Below are 18493 nucleotides of genomic sequence, written 5' to 3'. Positions count from 1 at the left end.
AGCTCCTGCAGGGTTGGGGACCCATGGCTGTGGGATGCTCTTTGGTGTCCCTTACTCAATGTATCGGCCCCCATTCCTGGAGCCTATACACCTGGGTCCTACGTTTTCTCTTGGCAAGCCAAGGTTGCGAGCTCCAGGCAATGCATTTACTTCAGAGCCAGAACAGGCTGACGTTACTGTCACCACTCCGCGGACTGCTTGCAGAAAGGACTCCTGCACTAATTCAGCAGGGCAAAATGAAGCCACGCTTTTGTGGAAAACGCTTTAAGCCCAAGTCAATCAGCTACCAGAAGCCAAAAGCTGTGCCATTTCTTACCACAGTTAGGTGCCTCCATTAGGAGCTGCCTATTTTTAAGCTATTATATCCTAGATGGATTGTTAGGGAAATCGACTGTGACTGGCCTTAGCCCCAGTCCAACACAGCTGGATACTAATTAAAGTAATCTTAATAATTTAGTTAGGAGATGCATTCAGCATTAAGGACCAAAATCAACTACAAAAGATATTTTCCCACTAGCCTATTACAAAATACACAGTATGGTTAACGTACCTTTACAAATACTGTAAATCCAAATAAAATTCTTTTAGTTAAGTTATATTCTTCCTGTGTATCAGTAATAAAGCTGAAGTAATAAGCATCCTTCCTATTTGCACAGTATTTGAAAGCTTATCTTTCTCACTGAAAGAAGAGCTGAAGGAAGCACACAGTTTCCCTTTTGAGAACTATTATAGCATAAAGGAAATTCAAATATATATATTTTTTGAAATCTGAGGAACAACATGTTTCCCCAAAAGAGCTATCCCGTGCCAACACCTAATCCATAATAAATACAGTAATTATCATAATGCTTTCGGTAAAACTATCTTAAGGTAAAGCTATCCTAACCAAGTTATTTTTTACATGTCTTATTCTTACAGCCATACCTAAGTGGAGAGAAATGGAAACATCTCCCAGATAGTCAGAAACCCAGATGTCAGAAAGCCCAGCCGCAACTTTAAAACTAGCAATTCTTAGAAGAAACAGGATGACTTTTTAGTACGGCTACAGTCAAAAATGTTTTTATACTGGCAGTCTAATAAACACGACCACTGAGAAGACTGCTCTGCCCAGCTAACATGTCTTATCTCAGAGATACTGAGAAGACTGACAAGAGGAAAGCAGTTAAAGCTCAAGGGGTTGTAATGCTGCTGTGAAAGTTACCTGTACAATGGGCAGGACAAAAATCGCTCACCATGTTTGTCTCTGCCATGAGCACAGCCCATGAACAGCTGTAGCAGCTGAGGCTAGAGATTTGGCTGTTTGGACCTCTTCCTTCCTTGCTTCCCTTGTTTTGTTGGCATTTTGATTCAGGTGACAAAGGGACACGCTCTAACATGCTGCAATATGCCGTATTTAGAAATGTATATTTATACAAAAACTGAAGGAATTTCATCACAGTGCAGATGTATTCCCAATATATTAACTGCAATAAAGTTCTATAATCAAGTATTTATCACTTGAAACACCAATTCTCAGTTAAAATGATTAGGTATCACAGGTTTAGGATAGATTGATATATACATACAGTTTCTGCTAAAGAAGGCTAATTATAGAATTTCAGTTCATTTATAAATAAGCCTAGGATTTAGCATAATTAAAGCCAGCTCAAATCAGTATAAAAAAATCTTAACTACTGAAAATGTATGGTTAAATTCAACCTTGTAAGCAATGCAGAAAATAAAGTCTGCCTTCCTTAGTTTGCATTTATGCTATTCAGTTGGCTCTAAACTAAAATTTATCAGTAGCAGCATCATTTCATAAATGACTTTTGCCTTCCATTAAAAAAAAAAGTCATTTTAATCTTTGTGTACTTAGCCTTGTCAACTAAAGTCTGTGCAAGTCTGATTACCTTACTCAGACACACAAAAGCCAGCAGTAGTCACAGAACCCAATAACTCGGTTGGCACAGAACGCAGGCATTTGTTGCATATAGATATCTACAACTTGGGAAAATAAGCTGGGATACCAGCAAGCACTAGTAGTTTCACAAAGTCTAAGCCTAAGACTTATTTCCTTTTAAAATCTGCTCAAGTTCTAACATGGAGATTTTAATCATGCAAATACAGTATCTTAAACTAACGTGATATTCTTCAACACAGAATGAAAATGAAAACCAAATGAAAAACTAAATGTAGTACCATCTATTCTATCACATTGGACCTGAATTAAAGTGTGTGGTAATGAATCAAAACCAAGCACTTAATCTACTGAGAGTTCTGGATGATAATTTTCTAACTGGCTGTTGCTTACCTTGCTACAGCCGATAACCCTAGAGCGTGTTTAGATAAACAAAAATCCAGGCCTTACATTATGGAGCAGAAACGCAAAACTTCAGAGGTAGGTACCTGTTAAATCTTTGTATTTTATAGCAAACTAATATTTTATATGAACTATGTTTGTTTTCTTTAAGCTGGCTGTGAGTATAATCCTTTTCCATGACATTTCAAAATAAATGCAGACCAAAATAGTTTGCGTTACGTGCTGATCTAGGAGGAAAAAACAACCAGTACTTGGGCAAATGGGAGACACTAATAACTACCACCCACCTTCATCACTCAAGTGATCCCATTCAACCTTCCTGAGCTAAAAGGCAAAAAACTGAAAAGCTTTCTCATGTACTTAGATTTCTTTTTCAGTAGTACACTATTCATTATATTGACACTGTAATAAGAGCACTTACATCAGTACTTTATTGTTTATGTTGATGAGTATTCTCAGAACATACACATCACTGAAGGGGAACATTTCATGTCATAGTCTTTCTGCACTCACCAAAATCTAGGCATAGTGTGAAAAAATATGAATGAATTGTCAAATCATGCACTGAAGATTAAACGGGAATGCCTGTTCTTTTATTCCAATTTCCAAGTTGAATAATTTGGAACTGTTGACCAATACTTCTCAGCTTACAGAAATCCTTCGCATAGTAAAGACCATTTTATTAAGTGCTCATTCTTCCTGTGTTACTATGGCAAATAAATAAAATCCTCACTTCAAGCAGAAGGCTCCAAATTTGCTTTGGGACCAAGAATCACTTTGTACTAGGAGTCTTCTGCTTTTAAAAATGATCTTAATTTCAGGATAAGAATATTTTGTCAGGTTTGACACTACAAGATAAACCCCCTCTGGCATGCATTGCTTTTCCCAGAGGAAGTCTGCTCTTTCAAGCTGAGCAAGAGATGACAGGCAGGTCAATAGCAGTTAGTCTCATTTTCTGTTTCTCTGGAAGTAATTCCAGTGGAGTAGAGATCAGTTGTAACAGCAGATCAAATTTTTGTATTTTGAAAAGGAAGTATAGTGGTATTAGCATCCTTTACTGAACAATACAAGTACAGGTTACTTGTATACAGAAATATGACTGCTAACAACTTTTGCTGTCAGTATTTTGTTAGACTACGTCTAATTTCGTATGTGAAAGTTTCTAATGCCTTATTTAAGGTACCCCATCACCTCCTCCATCCCCACTTTCAATCAATTCATGTTTCTTCTTTTGTCTTATCGCCAAGCATCGTGCAATGCCCAATGCACCTCCTTTTAAAAACCGTACAAAGTTGTCTCCAACCAGAGGACCTAAAGCAAAGAGGTTTGCTTCTTTAGTGCATTCATAAGTATATGGATCGATCTCTATAGGATTCCCCTTGCATGTGATGGGCTGATTTGAGTGGTGACCTATGCTATGTCCTTGGTCCTTTAGAAAGAAAAGGTTTGGGTGAGAACCTATCAGAACTAAGGCTACAGAGAACTTCAGAATTTTCTTCAGTCCAGAGGCACTCTGAAGAACACACTTCATTTCAGGCTTGAAGGAAAGTACATTGTGTTCAGGGAAACTAGTGTAAGCAGAATGCAGATTAGAGTCCACAGTGTGTGACTGAGTACACATCATATGATAGACCTTATGGTACTCAGGGTAAAGCTTTTTAGGTAACTGTTTGAAAATCAGGCTTGTATCAGTAACTCTTCTACGAAACACGTGAATTACTGGGATGTTGTTGTTGTAGGCACACAGTACTGCATCAGCCGCTGTAAGTCCGGCACCCACAATTAATACAGGGTCTGCTTTCCCACGTAGCTTTCCTTTGCTGATAGCAGCCCCGAAGTCAGACATGGAATGAAGCACAAAAGGAAAGTCTTCTCCTTCAACTTGTAGTCGGCCAGGAGAATCAAAGCTTCCAGTGGCAAGAGCCACATTCTCAGCAAAGAGGCAGAAGGGCACATGAGAACCATCCGTCGCTCGCTGATAACCTCTGACTTCCCAGTTTCGCTTGATCAGTGATTTCTGTCCATCTTCCATTTCCAAATGCTGCGTTGAAATATCTTCACTTAGTTGACTTCTATCTTCATCATCCTCTCCTCGATAAAGTCTGGATACTGATGTTATATAAACATTGTCTCTGAAATTCTTCTGGAGGCCCATGACTTTAACATAGTGTTTATAATAGCAAGCAATTTCTTCTGGTATTACTCGGTCATTCTTTATATTTCTGAAACAGAATTGAATGGCTCCGGTTAATATTAACATCTTAACAGTAGTTTCAACATCATATATGATATACCCCATGACACTCAGATGTAAGAGGATTGAATCTGTTCAGTTTAACTACAGAGTTCAATATATTTGAACTTAGTTTTATTTGCTGTCTTGATTCTTGATACACAAGACAAGCTTTTTTTTTTTTTTTAAATAATCAACTCTTTACATTGTAAAATGCTAAGGTGATGAGCAAATTAAGCATAAATACCCTGCAGTATCACAGTAGGTCTATGTGGAAGCGTTTTACAAAGCCAGTTTAACATCATGACCACCAACAATATAATACTGGCTAAACAGTACTCAATGCCAACATACAAACTATTTAGTTACTTGAAGTAAGTGCCAGCTTTGAAGTATATTGAAGAATACTCGACTCGAAAGACCTCTCCTTTTAGTACAGGCAAGTTCAGTTAAGGATCAAAATAAGTAGTTCCATATCACAGAGTTAAGTCCCACAGGAATGAAAAAAGCAAGCATCACACAGAACGTTAATACACGTGAATAGGATTACAATAGTCAAGTGCCCAATAAAAACATTCTTGCACTGGAATCCTGGTATTACATCTATGCTTTTCATGTTTATTGCTGTATTTACAAAGAATTTAAGCTGAAAGTATAATTGTTTTGAACAGTTGCATGAATTTTGCTGCTTCTTTAGAAGTAAGCTCTACGAAGCCAAAAGAAACAGTAGTGAATATTGGATAGCCACAGAATTACACTTTGAAGCATGTTTACAAGAGATTGGGTTACTTACCCTAACAGATTAACAAAACAGTAACCTGAACATTTAAAAGTACATACGCTGCTCTGAAAACTTGATATTTATTAGAGAGGTTGGATGCAAGTATGACACCTGTTTTAAGGAAACCATTTCACATGACTACAAGTTTTAATTATCAGTATTTTTTAATATGCTTGTTTAATTGTAGTAAAACTGGTCAGCATTTCTTTTTTTTAGTATTGTTGAAAATTATAATATCAACAAATTAGCTTCAGATAATAAGCAGTTTATGGGATTTCAGTTCATATGGAGGCAAGACTATCTCGCTAAAAAAGCGACTAACGAACAAAGGTACGGTTTCTCCACTATGCTGTCCTGAAATGAGTAACAGGCTGCTCAAAGACACATGCCCAATTCAAAACAACAGCTTCCTTTAATTAGAATAAAGTCAGGAAAATTGAAATTTTAGAAAAAGCCTATGTAAAGTTCATCTGTTGACACAGGCATTTGTGAACTAGTTGTATCCTTGAAGCAAAGGCCATGAAATCGTAGGAGACAGTTTTTGTTTAAAATGTTTTCCAAGAAATGTACAAGAAAATAACATTGGGAAGTAATGAATTATTCTCAACAGTACAAGTGATAGACTGCAACATTTTAGATGCTGCAGCTTTGTCTGTAAAGCGAAAGCTGAAAAATAGTGACTTCCTGAATTACAAGAAAGCTACCGTGCACAGCAACTTAAGGGACATCCACAGTGAAAGAGGAACTTGTGATACTTCCGTAGATTTTAAATGACTAAAACTACTTACAGTAACAGCACTTATTTGAGAAATGTTGTTAAAACACACTACTGCTAGTATGTATGCTTCTCATGCACTCAAAGCCATTATTCTGTCCAACCACTGTCAATTTTCTTTCAGAGTACGCACAGCAGTATTGTTTCTAGTGCCATCAGGCAATTTAATAAACTAAAAAAGAAGCATTCCTGTAAACAATGAAGCTTGAATGTTTTCCAGTTCTTAAAATAGTGTTATCTATCTTACAGCAACTGTATGTCTCCCAAATACATTATGCAGCATTTCTACCTGCGCTTGCTAGCTGCCCACTCCTTAAAGGTGAGTCCGGGTAGTTCCATCCAGTCTCCAAAACTGATTGTTAGCATAGAGCCTTCCATGGACTATGAAAGAAAAACAAGAGACATGACCAGATAAATTTCAAATGGATACTTTTATGTAAAAGTAGAACAAGTGAAAGGGAAAATAAAAGCAAGTTATTTATAAAAACACAAAACAAGAGAAAAGCATAAAAGCAACAGGATATGAACGCATTAAGATTTAAGATTTTGTATAACAGCAGCTGGAAACAGTATGAAAAAAGTCAGAGAATACTCTTTAGTATAATTAAACTGATAAAAAACATAAGACAGCAGTCATGGTGACGATTCCCAAAATTAAGGGTAATGTTTCATCTCTAACATACTTGACCTTTGGTAAATGAAATTGCCATTACCATCTAAAACCACCTTAGCAAGAAAATTCCTAGACCACAAAATTATCAAGTTACCATACGGTAATATAAAATATTTACTCACATGCCAAGCGCCACCAGGTGGTCCTTTACCAAGCACTATATGGGGAATATAATTATGTTGCTCTAGCTTCCAGTGCAAAACTGGTGGGTAGTCATACCCAAAGTCAGCATCAGGATGAAGCAGTGTATCAAAAAGCACAGCAACTGGGTTTGAAGAGCGTCCTTCGAGGCCTTCAGACAGGTACTCTAGATCCTGAAGTACGAGAGTTACAATTTTCACTGTTTATCATGCTCTTCTGACGTACAGAAATTGAATTTGATATACAGAAAACACAATTAGTTCAAGTTGCATTTAAGTAGACATACGGAGCGTAGAAATTAAATCAAGATAGTTTTTAGAAATAACTGCCACGATTCAGTTCTTCTCTAACTTTTTATATAATAGATTTTTGCCATTTGAGAATTATGTGCTAGTGCAGTAATACCAAGGCAGGGCATTATTCGAAAGATTGGGACACACATTTAGAGAACAGAGTAACTTAATAGTGTTTATATTTATAGATAACAGACTGCTTTTAACAGAGAATTGCTAGTATTTCTAGGAGTCTCATTTTGATAAAGCAAAATGGAAACCTAAAGACATCATTTTAAAGATCAAGCAGAAAAGGGTCGTCTGACTGCTCGTGTGTAGTTCTACCAGCAAGTTTATTTCATTTTGAAATAATCGCAGTATTGGAAGCACTGATTTTAAAAATTAATTAGAATTACACTTTACAAAGCAGTTCATCTTGAGAACTATTTCTAGAACATTCTAAAAATGTTTTCATATTTCAGCATCTATTAGCCAGCAACATTCTCCTATCTAGAAACACTGCAATGCAAGGGCAAATGTTTGAAAAAGAGAATAAAAATCTGGAGAGAAAAATGGCCATAAAGCCAACTTTTTGCTGACAAAGACAAGTTTAGCTGCCTAAACTGGGAGAAAATGCAGGGGAGAGAGGGAGGATGAAGTATATGAAACACCTATAGCCAAAAGCTAAGTCAACCTACTTTCCAGCCAAAAAACAAACCTTGAAACTTAAGGTCAACATTACACGCAAATGGCAGAGTACTACAACCAAAAAGCTCCAAACCAAAGTTAAACAATACCTACTTCTCCGCGACAGACGTGCATGGTTGTATTTCAAAAAAATTATAGTCAAATGGGCAATACACTCACTGATTGCATAGGGAGTAATCAATCAGCAGTACAGTGAGATGAGTAGAAAATGATAATACAGCAAACAAACGGACAAATGGGGAGAAAAATAAAGGAGAAGATTTAACTGTTCAAATGGAATAGGAAAACCAGAAGTATACAAGTATAACAGATACCAAACAGCAGCAGTTGTGAAGTTGTGAACACAAACACTTAAGGATGCATACTGTTCAGAAAAGAAAAATGGGTTTGGTCTACATGTCCCTAATGCTACAAAAAAAAGAAGTCTTAATGAGAACTGTATTATTTGGGAATATTTTAAATTGAAGTATGTTAGCAGCATGTATTCTTCAATCTTTAACAATAGTGCCCAAATGTTCTAGGACATGAAAGCTAGAATTCCTGAGTCAGCTATTCACTGACCAAGCGATGCTTTAGACACTTCTGGCAACTAATAAAAACACAACAAAGGGCACACTGTAAAACCAAAAACCACCACAAACAAGGAAAAGTCTCTAAAGAATCACAAAAACACCACAAACACACACCAGCCTTGGATAAAGTGATTACGAATTGATTTCATTTAAATCAACAGAAGAACAAAGTAACTCATTAACGCATTAGAAACATGATAAGCTAACTGGGCTGGTTATGCATATTTTTTTCTGCAATCTGCATTTTTCTGGGGGGGATACCCACTTCTTAAAATGTACTGTTTTTCATCTAAAGTGTCCTACACATAATTTGTTATGAGCCACTGAAGAAGGTATATACTGCTCTTTATTTTACAGGTAAGAAAAGCAGAGGCTAAGGAGTGAAGCTAGTTTTTTGAGGCCACACAGTTACTGAGCTTTATTGTTGTCTAATTCTTTGTGGGGTGCGAGTGTTTAGGTCTTTTTCATCCACAGCACTACTTGTGTAAGCTGCAAAAGCATTTTAAATAGGATCATTAAAGAAAGACTACTGATTCATAATCTAGCTTGTAGAAAGAAAAGATCTGGACGAGATGGCAACAAAAGCTTACCTGATCAACAATGGAAAGATGTCGAGCTTCTTCTAGTTTTGTATGTAGAATGGGGTTTGGATGTACAGCTTCAGGAGACAAATATGGCCTGTATCCAGACAGCAGGTACGAAAGACAAATTCCTGAAGGTCCATTTCCTATTAAAGAAAGAAGTAACTGTTTTAGAAACTTTAGGTTACTGACAGTTTTACTAAGTCATCCAATAAGCAGCAACAACATTTCAGTGAAGTAGTATAATGCAATACGATTTGATTGAAAGCAGCTTACAATCTTCACAGGAAAATAAAGCCTGCCACAGGAATTTCCTCCAAATAAGCCAAGCACAATCTTTTTCAGGTAAGAAATGTATGTATGACTGTTTTACACTATGAAAAAAATGCACATAAAGTGATTTAATAATTCAGTATGTCAGATTCGCTGTTCCTGTGTGAAAATGATCTGGAAGATGGAAGAGATCTGCTCTACATGTCAATCACAGTAATATCCGAGTATTGCTACCACCTTACAACTTTGTGTTCCCACTTACACTACATACTGTAAGACACAAAACAAAGACAACCTGGAGTATGTGCTCTTTAGGTCTACCCATAAAATAAAAGGAAGAAAAAAAACAGAAAGCTGAAAATAGTTCAAGTCAGCATGAGAAACTATATATACACAACATAATAAGGTAAAAACATAGTAGATGTGGTAAAGTACAAGAAATGTTTAAAACCACATTCAGCCATATGTTTAACAGCAACAATATAAATTCAAACTTTCTACATCCACTTTGTTTTATAGCTTTTTACAATTCATTTATGTGAATTATTGTAATTTTAATAGACTAACATACTTTCAAATGGTTATTAAAGATGTGAAATGCATGGAGCCAAAATGTTACCATAAGGTAAGTATTTCTATTTGTTTGACTAGTATTAGACAAAGCAGGGGATCATATTTTAACGTGCAAATAGAGAAGTAATGTTCATGTTGCAAGGTCAAACATCCAAATCCAGGGAAAGCTAACATCAGAAAAGGATGTTTAAGTTCTGCAGAATAGCACAAGTGACTCTGTACTGCTATTTCTATCGCTCCTCTTCCTCATTAACTGAATGAAAAGCACAGTGTTCTCCTAATGAGGCGCTATTCAGTATTTTGCATTTGTTTTCCATCTAGAGTGGCATGCATGGTATTTACTACACACTATTCAAATTCTAGGCTAAAGTTAGTAATTTATTCGTGCTTTTATATAGCACTCATTGTTAGGATGCTAGTTTTTATTTCCTGTCATTCCAACTCTTGATCTCTAGCGTTCACCCTTTGCCTCCTGTTCCCCATCATCTCTGGGCACGTTGTTTCCATCTTCTGTTCCCAGTCCCACTTCTCCAATGCCTGTCTCCTCACTTTTCTGATTTTTCAGACCTCAAATTCCCCAACGGTTTGCACAGACCATGTTTTTTTACCTGTTCATTCCCAGTCCTCGTACATCAGATCTTTTTCCCTTCTTCACCAAGCTACACTCATCACCCTGGTCCCAAGTAGCATGACATCCCATACTTGATTGCAACGCTGTGTAAGTACTGTCACAGCTATCGTCCATGAGAAGAAGGCTTACTAACAGGTGAAGTCAAAGGCTGATTCTTGTAATCAGCCTTCAGTGAAGACGTTTTTTCCATGGGCCTAGAACCTGCACAACTATGGGAGGCTGCAGGGTGCCTTAAAGGCTCTTACACCAATCTATTTTATGCACCAGTATATGGATGCAAAAATGCCTGTGCACTGTAAGAGCCATAAGGCAAAGAAGGAAAGCTGTGGTTTTCCATCACAGGGATCTTCAAGCTGCAGTTTATTGTTATACACTTAAATTAAAAGCAAACAATCAACTTCAAACTAATTGCACAGCCAGACTAATTGCTATTCAGATGAAAAATTAAGACTATATCATGTTTACACAACAATGATCAAAACCAGTGCAGAAGATGGCAAAGTTTAGCACAGAATATCCTCTAGATTTAGCGCTCTAGCATCAAATTCTAGAATTTCAATCATTCATATACAATTTACCAGTTTCTTCCCAATTTCTAGAGCAAAAGAGGTACAAGCCAGAAGCTATTTAAAATTATCAGAGTAGCTTAGTACTCTTTACAGTACTACAATACACTACACAGCACAAGTTTAAGAATCGTATCTTAAACTGGTCATCACACAGGGGAGAAATGGGATGATAAAGTTAAAGAGGGCAATAGAAGTCTTGTTCCACGATGAGGTTAATTTATTACACATGCCATCTTTTTTCCTTCTAATGACTGAAATAGCACAACACGGAGATAGCACTAAGAAGCTCAAATAAGGACCATTTAACTCCAGCTCCACAGGAATAGCACAGAGAAGATTAAACCAGTAGAGACTGTGTTTGTGTGTATGGGGGACACATACACAACTCTGTTGTTCTACTACAATATTAAAACCCATTTAGATCCCTTCTAAGGCTTCTTCAGACAGCCAGCTAACTTGAGATAGTAGGCTGCCATGGAGAAGATCAACCTGAGAAATTTCTCAAATGCATCTGTGAAAAAGCATTTGGGTAATGTATTTGTGTTTTTTTACACACACGCACTCACACCCCAAGTAGAAATAGTCAAGGCAGCTGTGTTTGGTACCAGCACATAGGAAAGCGTTCTAGACAAAATAAGTATTGAGCACAGGTATTTGCATAACGCGTAGTTGCAAAACTAAACAGTGAAAACTGAGTCATTAGCCATATGGCAAACCTATACTAAGGTTGATGAAATGCCAGGAAACTGTTGCTCTTCAACTATGATGCAGAACTCAGCAAGCGATTCACGTCTGTCACATCCACGTAAATGCGTTACATGAGCACTATTTTAAGCTGTCATAGAGAGCTTTGAGAACAGGCACTGTACAAACACCAGCCTTTCGAAGTTGAAGAGATTTACTGGGAACACATTATGTCGAAACATTATTCTCTGGAATCTCTGCTTGTTTGCAGGTACAATTCAAGCTGTTGGTTTGCTTCAGTCCCAACAGCTTTGAACTAGATCATTGAAAACCTCTTTTACTTCAGATCTTTTCTTTATCCTTTCATTGAGTCATGGCAGTAAGGAGCTGGTGAACAGCTGTTGCTGAAAAACCTTGGCCCAATACAAGTCACCCTGGCAGTCTCAATTATGCTGCGTACCTAGGGAGCCTGCTCCGCTCTGCTCTGCTGTCATTCAGCAAGATTTTACAAGTACAAGCCTTTAGCTATTTAATCTAGACAATGTGCATTGCTCTCCGCTGGTTGAATTGACACAGATTCCATTTGGAAAAGATGGGACAATATTCAGATGTTAGTGATGGCTGCAACAGCAAAATGCAACTAACGAGCTAGGTTAGCATTTAACCAATACACAGCACACATTTCACATCATGCTTTTGACTGTTTGTGTGACTCCACAAGTTTCTATCATCGCAACATCGACAGTCTCCATGCAACCCGATGTAGAAGACATGGTATCATGTTAATCAAGCCCTACATTATCAATGCTAGAATCAAAACAGTTCTTCTGTTAAGACTCATGTATCCGCTGCCAAATAACGCAGCTCATTTTGCCAAGTCACCATCTGAATTAAAATACACTCTGGTAGCAAGACTTTTAATATAATTTGATGTCACCATTAATCATAACAACTTTATTTCTCTAATGAACTTCTTCACTGTAAGTACGTTAAGCATTATTTATTTAATGATAAATGACTTCGTGCAGCAGGTTTATAAAGGCAATGGCAGCGACACAATTTCAGGAGTTAAAAAAAAAAAAACTCACCTATTATTACTACAGGCAGAGTAAGGAGAGAGTCCCCAGGCAGAACAGTTTCTTCTATTAAAGGCATTCTTTTAATCTTCCTCCCAAGGCTGTCACCAAAATACTGGACGAAGGAATTCAAAAGCTGTCCTTCAGTTTCAGGGCCACTGTAATTTCTAATTAACAAGGACAGATGGAAGAAAACTAAAAATGAAACAGTTGTACTCAGAACAATTTCTACAAAAATAAAGTTGCTTTTGACACTTTATTTGAAGAGCTATAGAATTAATGAAAACAAGACTAAAACAGATATGTTTCATCCAATCTAAAAAATTTTACTCTTCAGCACAGCTTTTCTAACAGCAGATTTAAAATAAAAGCTTACTTTCTCCCAGAAAGTCTACGGCAGGATAACAAAAGGGACAGATGGCTCCACTGAGACACAGATTTCCAATTCGGTTTACACAAAGCCAAAGTATAACCAACAAGCATTATTTTGATCCACCACGCAGAAAACCTCATTTCTCATTATCCTTACCAAAAGGGGAGGCATACGCTGCCTAGCCAATTAACAACAGTAAGGCCAGCCAAAGACTGAAGGAGCAGCTGAGATACAACAGCAGCCATTCACACACCTTCCTACCTGCTGAGCAACATAGAAGACTTCACATCAACAAATCTGTGGAAAGGTAGAAGTGAAGCTACTTAGAGTCAGTAGTGATTCAAAAATGGAGAGAATTGAAATTCCTACGAACCCTAGATGCAGCCTATGGTGTTTTAAGCACTCTAAGAAAATCCTTTAACAAAAGGAATTATCTAACCATGAAGTTAACAAAAGGAATTACTATGCACCATTCAGGTCAGCTATTGTAGGAGAGACTGTTTTCACCACTCGTCATTTCCTTAAGATTTGTCAGCTCTATGCAACATGGACTTGGGTTCCTCTCATAGTTCTTCACTCTAAACATGCTTCTATACTATGAAGACTTGTTTTAGATCATCTGCTGCTTATTTAGTAGCTCTTTCTCAATTCTTTCCAGGTCACTGAAGAAGCACACACTTCATCTGCTAAACTATAAAAGCAACGACAAATTAAAAATAATCTGTTATTGGCAGTTATTTTATTAAATCTTCAAAACACAGACTTAACTCCTTGATTAAAAATACTGCAATCTACCAGCCTAAACAGTTTTAATAACAAATGTAAAGAAATTAACTTGAGTAAGAGTACTCTTACTTATTTCCTAAGAATCTACATATATTAAAGCCATTCTAGGATTTCAGGAATTATTTTCTACATGGGACCAAAAAGCAGAAGACATCAATCCAACTCCCACAGCCACATAAATGACGTACTGCCCCAACTCCCGCAGCACTGAAAGTTCTCTTCTGTATTTCAAAAAGACCTTCCTCAGTGGAAAATGGAACTAAAGCTACAGAGACCTGTACAGCAATAGCAGCACTGGCACACTGTTAATACAGCTCTGTGATGGTTACATTTGTTATAAAGTGGGGAAGCTATTCTGAAGTTGTATTTATTTCTGAAGGCAAGTACTCTATATCTGTATTTCCTGCACTACAGGAAAAAAAGTTTGCAAATTAGTAATTTGACTGAATTACCATCACGCATTAGCTTGTCACGAAAATAGAAATGCATAAAACACAAACTCCAAGTTAGATTAAAGTGAGAAGAAAGCAAAGAGAAGACATTTAATTATCATACTGCTTTTTTTCATCTTTTTTTACACATAGGTACAGGCAGACTGTATTATCTTTCAGCCTTTGCTCAAAGTTATCTGAGGTAACAGTATTCTGTGCTTTGCAAAAGAGAGGCTTACAGAGAGTAGGCATGTTTTAGTGCCATTTTAATATACCTTCCCTACTAGATGGAAGCTAGAAACACAAACACTTCAAAACCCCTCTTACAGGATGCATGTGCAGCTTTATAGGCTACCAAAGAACCTTTAACAATAAAAACACTGCAGCTTTGAAAGCTGGCCGCAAACTACCCGACAGGTTTAGTGGGGCTAACCTTGCTCAGAAATGCCTGCATACAACACGCAGTTCCTCAGCTATTGTGCCTATGAAGCAGCAGATGAAGCACCGCTGTCAGGCGCATGTCCTTCCTTTGTAAGGTCATCATACCCAAACCCGGTCAGATCCTGAGTTAGGAAGATGCGAGTTAGTGGTCCCTAAGCCTTGAACAGTGCAAGCCAGCAAGTACCAGAAGTTTTCGTATTTATAAAAATTCCTGGTAGACAGCTTTGCAGTGGCGGGGATTTGGTGAAGATATCACTGCCTCTGGTCCTGCAGAGATGCAAGAGGGCACGGGGGTGAGTCAGTGCCAACGCCGGAGCTCGCTTCACCTTCTGGTAGCCTCACCACGTAACTGCATAACTGCGTTACTGGGATTCTGCACCTCGTCGTCATTTCTGCTCTTTAGTGCTTTTCGGTTAACTACTTTTAATTGATAAGGGGAAAAAAAACACATCAGGAGAAAATACATAGTATACATGTAAACACTCTTCTTCCTTTGAAAGAAAAACGAATAAGCCTTTCAGCTGCCACACTTTACTGCAAGGTACAGCGCCAGAGGAGCCCTTTTCAGGGGGCACTCGTGCCGGACCCCAGCCCCCTGCGTACTTGCAGCAATAAACGCACAAACCGAGCATCCTGCGGCGGGCTGCTCACAGAACACCCGTTACGAAAAAAAAAAAAAATTAACCACCGTTCGGTCCCAAGCTCACGCTCCGCGGGGCGAATTTAACACCGCCGGGGCTATTATTTTAGTTTTTTAATCAAACGACTGAAGAGAGCGCTGCCCACCGGCAGCAGGAGCCCCGAGGCGGCAGCACCGGAGCCATGCAGGAGCCGAGCCCCGGCCCCCGCCGAGCCCCAGAAGCCGCCCGGGGAGCGGGCAGCCCCCAGCCCCTCGCCCCACGAACCCCCCTCGGAGGCCGCCGCCCGCCCCCCGGTGCCCCTCACCTGACGGGACCGGCCAAGGAGCAGCGGCAGCACCACACGGGCATGGGGGGCGCCGGTGGGGCCCAGCGGCGGGGCTGCGGGGAGGCGCCGGTCCGCGGCTCCCGCTCCTCCTCCTCTTCCTCCTCCTCCTCCTCCTGCCGCCACCACCTCCACCACCGCAGCGGGCCCCGCTCGGCGCCGCGCCGCCCCTCCGCCCCACTCGCAGGCGGCTGCGGCTCGCACGCCGAGGGAGGAGCCGCCGCCAGCACCGGGAGGGACGAAGGGAAAGGGATGGAGCGAGGGAGGGCGCAGCTTCCTCCTGCCAGCCCCGCCGCGCCTCCCCGGAGGAGGAGGAGGCGGCGCTCAGCGCCTCAGCGGCGGGCAGAGAGCGCAGGGAGGGCCGCCCGAGCCCGTAGCGGTTCCCTCGGTACCAGAGCAAGACGAGGGCCGCTGCCTGCCCCAGCCCATATCGCCGCCCGACGCCCCTCCTACACCGACGCCTTGCCCGCCCTCCCCGCAGGCCGCCGCGGGTGGCTCGGGCACGGCCCGGCGGCAGGGGCATACCTGCGGGCGGCCTCGGCCCGGGGCGCCCCGGGCGCCCGCCCGCGGGCCGTGCTGTGAAATGGCGGCCGCGGGGCTCCGGGCTGAGAGACGCGTGAGGGGTGGAAAGGAGCGCCCGGTGTCCCGGCGGTTGGGCCCGCGGGCCTGTGCCTGCTGGCAGCCAAGTGTGTAGGGGGAGCTGCTGCCGTGGTTCTGCTCGGAAACTTGAAAAAAAAAATAAATTGTGCTCTTCGCACAGATTTTGAATCGGTGGCAGGTGGAGCAAGTAGTGAGGAAGGGCTGTGCTGTTAGTGCGTTACCCAACGCTGCAATGCCAACAGTGGTCACCCAGCCTCTCATCCTGTCTTGCCTTTCTTTTTGTGGCACAATCGGGTTTCACGTGTAAAATGCACATGGGGGAATTAACAGCAGAAAGCCAACCAGATTACAAACTTTTCCAGCCACCAATTGACTAATACCCACCTATGTACAAGTATTCATACACTTTATATTATCTACTTCAAAATTTATTTTATCATTATAAATATTTTGCAGCTGGGTACGCTTGCGTAGTCTTTGCCTAGTCACAGAGTTGCTGCGGTCGGTGGGACCTCTGGAGGTCACCCAGTCCAAGCCCTGCTCAAACCCCTGCACCACGTCCAGGTGGGTTTTGAGTATATCTCCAAGGACAGAGGCTCCACAGCCTTTCTGGGCAACCTGCTGGGGTGTTGAGCACTGTCACCGTGAGAAAGTGCTTCCTTACGTGCAAGTTGAATTTCCTGTGTTTTGATTTGAGCCCATTGCCACTTGTTCCATCCTTGCGCACCACTTGAGAAGGGCCTGGCTCTGTCTTCATTTCCTCCCATCTAGTATTTATACAGGTTGGTAAGATCTCCTGAACGGTATCTTACGCAGGCCCAGGTCTCTCAGCCTCTGCTCATTGCAGTCAGCCTGCTGTTTGAGACTCCCGTGCCTTCCATTGTTTTTCTTAAAATATTAAGAAGCAGTGAGAAAGAATGCTCATAACATCTCTGTTTATTTACAGAACAATCACAACCTTTTGCAGGGTTAAACTTGACAATTTGAAATGTTATTTTATGTGAATCTGTCTCATAAATCCATAATATCAAGACCTTAAAAGGCTGTAGAGTTAGCATGCCTGAAGTGGCTGTTGGTAGCTGACAGGCCAGTTCATCTCTAGATTGTTTGTTCAACAGAGTGCCATACCTGTAGTGAGCAAATAATTACTGTTTAATGGCATCAGTCCAGTTTCCACTAGAAAGGATGGCTTTAGATTTGGTAGATATATGCACTATAAAAACCTGAGGCAAAAGAACACAGTATCTGGGTTGTCCTACTGAGGAAATAGAGAATCTTGACATAAAATCTCTATTTACAAAGCACGAAACACATCCAGTTAAACACATTGTTCTTCACGTTTACCCAAGGGTGGCTGTCATGCATCTTTAGACCAGAAATATGAACCTGAAGCTGCAAGCTGCTCTTAACTTCTCTTTTTTTTTTCTTCTTCCTTTTTTTTTTCTTTTTGTCTCAAAAGATTTTAAATCGGGACTTCCATAAAAAATATTGCCTTCAGTTCAGGAAATTACGTGTGTGTGTGTGTGTTTTAACTAGATAACTCTCTCCACTTGAATATTCATAAGGTTTTATGAAAATTGTGTCCTCTTTTGCAACAAGTTACAGAAAATATGGAAAAGAAACCTCATGCATCCAGGAAACTAGCTATGGCCAAGAGAAAGTTTTTCAGGTGTTGCTAGCAGAGTCAGATAACATTGACTTCAAAATCACCACATTAAGGACGTGTTCAGCTTTAGGTACCGCACAGCCTTTGGTTACAGTCTCTTTGATTTCTGCCCATCAGCAGATCTGGTCCCCTAGAATATAACACAGAACCTCACCCATTATTAGTGCTATTGGTAGTATTAGTACTATTACTAGTTTGTGCTTTTCTCTTTGTGGACATAACCTTGAGCAAAAGAGAAGAACAACCACACCTGTGTCCACACCTACGCACAGGAGAGGTCTTTCCCCAGCATCCTTTTACATTTAAAATTGAAAATATTATGCTGGAACTTCAGTTTTTAATACAAATGAGGTAGATTGGAAAAATCGTATTTTAAGAATCCAACAAACAGT

General features: G+C 40.0%; 1 protein-coding gene across 3 annotated transcripts; it reads right to left on the bottom strand.

Moving 5' to 3' along the window:
• Positions 1-2707: 2707 nt before the first annotated feature.
• Positions 2708-16001, bottom strand: OSGIN2 (oxidative stress induced growth inhibitor family member 2). 3 transcript variants are annotated; one of them, XM_035546453.2, is made up of 8 exons: positions 15818-15971; positions 14865-15289; positions 13685-13905; positions 12854-13008; positions 9045-9181; positions 6884-7075; positions 6378-6469; positions 2708-4521 (listed from the first exon to the last, which is right to left on the bottom strand). In XM_035546453.2, exons 4-8 carry the CDS (start codon positions 12918-12920, stop codon positions 3474-3476), a joined length of 1536 nt encoding a protein of 511 aa, XP_035402346.1. In that variant the 5' UTR covers positions 12921-13008; positions 13685-13905; positions 14865-15289; positions 15818-15971; the 3' UTR covers positions 2708-3473. The 3 variants fall into 3 exon arrangements, with proteins under 3 accessions (XP_035402346.1, XP_035402348.1, XP_035402345.1); XM_035546455.1 differs by having other exon boundaries at positions 14865-15292; positions 15818-15894; XM_035546452.2 differs by lacking the exons at positions 13685-13905; positions 14865-15289 and having other exon boundaries at positions 15818-16001.
• Positions 16002-18493: the final 2492 nt, after the last annotated feature.

Source organism: Cygnus atratus, chromosome 2, assembly GCF_013377495.2.
Source record: "Cygnus atratus isolate AKBS03 ecotype Queensland, Australia chromosome 2, CAtr_DNAZoo_HiC_assembly, whole genome shotgun sequence".
In the NCBI taxonomy this organism is placed as follows: domain Eukaryota; kingdom Metazoa; phylum Chordata; class Aves; order Anseriformes; family Anatidae; genus Cygnus; species Cygnus atratus.
Note: the sequence above shows the minus strand (reverse complement) of the source record. Positions and strands in the feature narration are given on the sequence as shown.

Coding starts and splice junctions, on each gene's coding strand:
- OSGIN2 (XM_035546452.2), bottom strand. CDS start 15,861: ATGCCCGTGTGGTGCTGCCGCTGCTCCTTGGCCGGTCCCGTCAG. Junction 13,009..15,817: donor TCCTTGGCCGGTCCCGTCAG/GTGAGGGGCACC, acceptor CTTGTTAATTAG/AAATTACAGTGGCCCTGAAA. Junction 7,076..9,044: donor ATCTTTCCATTGTTGATCAG/GTAAGCTTTTGT, acceptor CTCGTACTTCAG/GATCTAGAGTACCTGTCTGA.